The sequence below is a fragment of the Condylura cristata genome, unplaced genomic scaffold (assembly GCF_000260355.1).
Source record: "Condylura cristata isolate star-nosed mole 26May11 unplaced genomic scaffold, ConCri1.0 scaffold00135, whole genome shotgun sequence".
Classification (NCBI taxonomy): Eukaryota; Metazoa; Chordata; class Mammalia; order Eulipotyphla; family Talpidae; genus Condylura; species Condylura cristata.
Window position 1 is genome coordinate 4860 of NW_004567236.1, and position 2590 is coordinate 7449.

General features: G+C 72.7%; 1 protein-coding gene across 1 annotated transcript in view; it reads right to left on the minus strand.

Moving 5' to 3' along the window:
- Positions 1–1676: 1676 nt before the first annotated feature.
- Positions 1677–2590, minus strand: part of LOC105854669 (acyl-CoA synthetase family member 3, mitochondrial-like) — a gene marked incomplete at its 5' end in the record, with an annotated part of 3743 nt that continues 2829 nt past the window's right edge. Inside the window, 2 exons of the mRNA XM_012734940.1 lie at positions 1677–2042; positions 2442–2585. Of these exons, the coding sequence (XP_012590394.1) occupies positions 1677–2042; positions 2442–2585 (510 nt within the window). The remainder of the gene's footprint in view (positions 2043–2441; positions 2586–2590) is intronic.

Here is a 2590-nt window from a genome sequence, read left to right on the forward strand (position 1 = left end):
GGAGCCTGTGGGGCAGGGGCGGGGCCTACTGGGCCGTGTGGGGGGTCTGCCTGTTGCAGGCCCAGGGGGCGGGGCGGGAGAGCCGCCTCCTCAACCAGCATCCGCACTCCGGGGAGCGGCCGGGGCTTCACCGAGGCCACGCGCTGGACACGGGGCCGGGGCTCCCGCCTCGGCAGCCTGGGTGCCTGTGAGGTTCCTGGGGCCCGGGGGCGGGGCGGGGCGTGTGCTGGCTGACTGGCCTGCAGACCCGGGCTCGCGGAGCCCCGCTTGCACTCGGGGCTGCCAAGACCGCGCAAGGCGGAGCCCAGGCTGCAGGGTCCGCTGCCGCGCGCATGCGTGTGGCCAGCCGGGCTCCTGGAACCGCCGGACTGGCTGCCCAGTGGGCGGCCTCTGGGTCCAGGACCCTCGGATGTGGAGCACCCAGGCTACCTGCACTCGCCGGGCAGCTGCCCCCTCAGTGCAGGCACAGTCCCCACGGTGCCAGCTGCCCCCACCCCGTCCCCGGCGGCCAGCTCAGGGCCCCAGCAGGCATCTAGATGTGCCAGTGAGGGTGCCCTCTCCTCTGGCCAAGGGGGCGGAGCCCTGTCCGCAGGCCGCTACAGGCTGCCCGCTCTGGCGGGGCTGGCCCGTGCGCCATCTGCGGCCACGTCAGCCAGGCACGCTGGACGCCCGGGCGCTCCCTCCTCAACAGGCCCCTGCAACAGGAGCCCCTACGGCCCCCTTGGGTCTTTCTGGGGCTGGAGGTGCCCCGGTGTCTAGGCCCACACCGGGACCGCTCGGCCTGGGGTCGCCGTCGTCCTCTGCAGGGGCTGGGCCCAAGAGTCAGAGGGGCCCAGCCTGTGCCCCCCGCTCACGGGAGTCCCCCTCCAGGAGGAGACAGGCAGGTGGCTTCGGCGAGTGAAGTCCCGCAGACCAGTCTCCAGGCGTCCTGGAGCCCTCTGTGAGGCACACAGGCTGAGAAAGCTCCGAGCCAGCAGCCAGGGGCTGGGCTCTCCAGACAGAGACAGGCGGCCCAGGGGCCAGGGACTGCAGAGTGCGGGAGCAGGGGTCAGCTGCACTGGGGCCCCTGCCCAGGCAGCCTGCGCCTGGCACTGGGAGCTGCCACTGGGGGCCCCCACGCCCTCGCGCTCCGCTTCAGGCACTGCCAGCCAAGTCCACGCACCCTGGGCCCTTTGTCCTGGGTCCCGCAGAGATGGGTCCGGACGCCCTCCCGCAGGGCCAGGGTCACCTCTGCCTGGGCGGGCGGGCCCGGGCGCGGGCTGTGCCCACCCGACTCAGCCCTCAGGGGAGAGCCATCTGTCCCCGGGCGTCCTCCGGGCCCCTGCTACCCCCACTGCAGAAGGGAAACTGAGGCAGGAGGGCTCATCCAGGCCTGCTGGCCCTGGCTCCCTGGAGGTTCTCTGGGCACTGCCAGCTGGATGTGGTGGCCAACAGCAGTGACACACGGGCCCCACTCAGGGTGCAGACAGAGCCCTCGGCACACACCCACCCTGGACAGGGGCCTGCGGGCGGCTGAGCGGCCAGGAAGCACGGCGTGCCGGTGGCTGGGCCAGAGGGGCTCCACAGTGACGTGCAGGGAGGGGCCAGGGGGCCAGCAGGCCACAGGGCCCTCAAGAGTGGCGGGTAGAGGGCAGGGACCTGGCCGCAGGAATGGGCCTCTGGCGGGAGTTGCCCACTTACACCTTCAATTTAAGCCCCGGCGTAGTCCGGACAGGCACAGAGGCCGGTGGCTGGTGGCGGGGCCTGTAGGGGACACAGGGGTCTGCCGCAGGGGCCACGGGCAGGGCGACCCGCAGGCACACAGCAGCCTCCAGCGCGGGGCTGGCCCGGCCTGCCCCCGCCACCCCACTGCCCCGCAGGTCCCCAGCCCCCACCCACAGACCCACCTGCTGGGCGTCGAACTCAGGCAGCATCACGCAAGTGGCGCCCACCCAAAGTGGACACAGCAGCTTGTTGACCACACCGTGGACGTGGTGCAGAGGGAGCACGTGCAGGATGACATCGTCCCGGGTCCAGGCCCACTTGTGCACCAGCCCGGTTACCTGTGGACAAGGGGCTCGGCGTGGGCCAGCTGCGCCGGCAGCGCCCACTCTCCTGCTGTGGCCTCGGCACGTGGGTCTGCAGGCGGCCTGAGGGCTGACACCCAGCTCCCCGCCTTGCAGATGGGGACGGTGACCTTGAAACTGAGGGCGGCCTGATGTGGAGGCCCTTGGCGGGTGGGGACCCCGAGATCACTGCTGAAACAGGGCCTTGCCGCCCACCCCCCGCCCAGGGACAGCAGGGCCCAGCGGCAGGTCTGAGGCCCCTTGCAAACCTCCTGGCGCTGCCCCACCCACCCGTCCTGTGTCCGCCCCCTCGCCCCGTGGGAGCCCCGGCGTCCAGGGAGGCCCTGCAGGTGGGGCCGGGGTGCAGGCGTGAGGGCCCCGCGGCCGCACACTCACCACGGCCCTGAGGTTGTGGTGGGTGCTCAGGACGCCCTTGGGCCTGCCCGTGGTCCCGCTGGTGTAGATGATCATGGCGCCCCGGTGCCACCAGTCCCGCTCGGGCACGGCCCCCACGCCGGGCTCCTCGGCGCCGTGGCAGGCCTCGG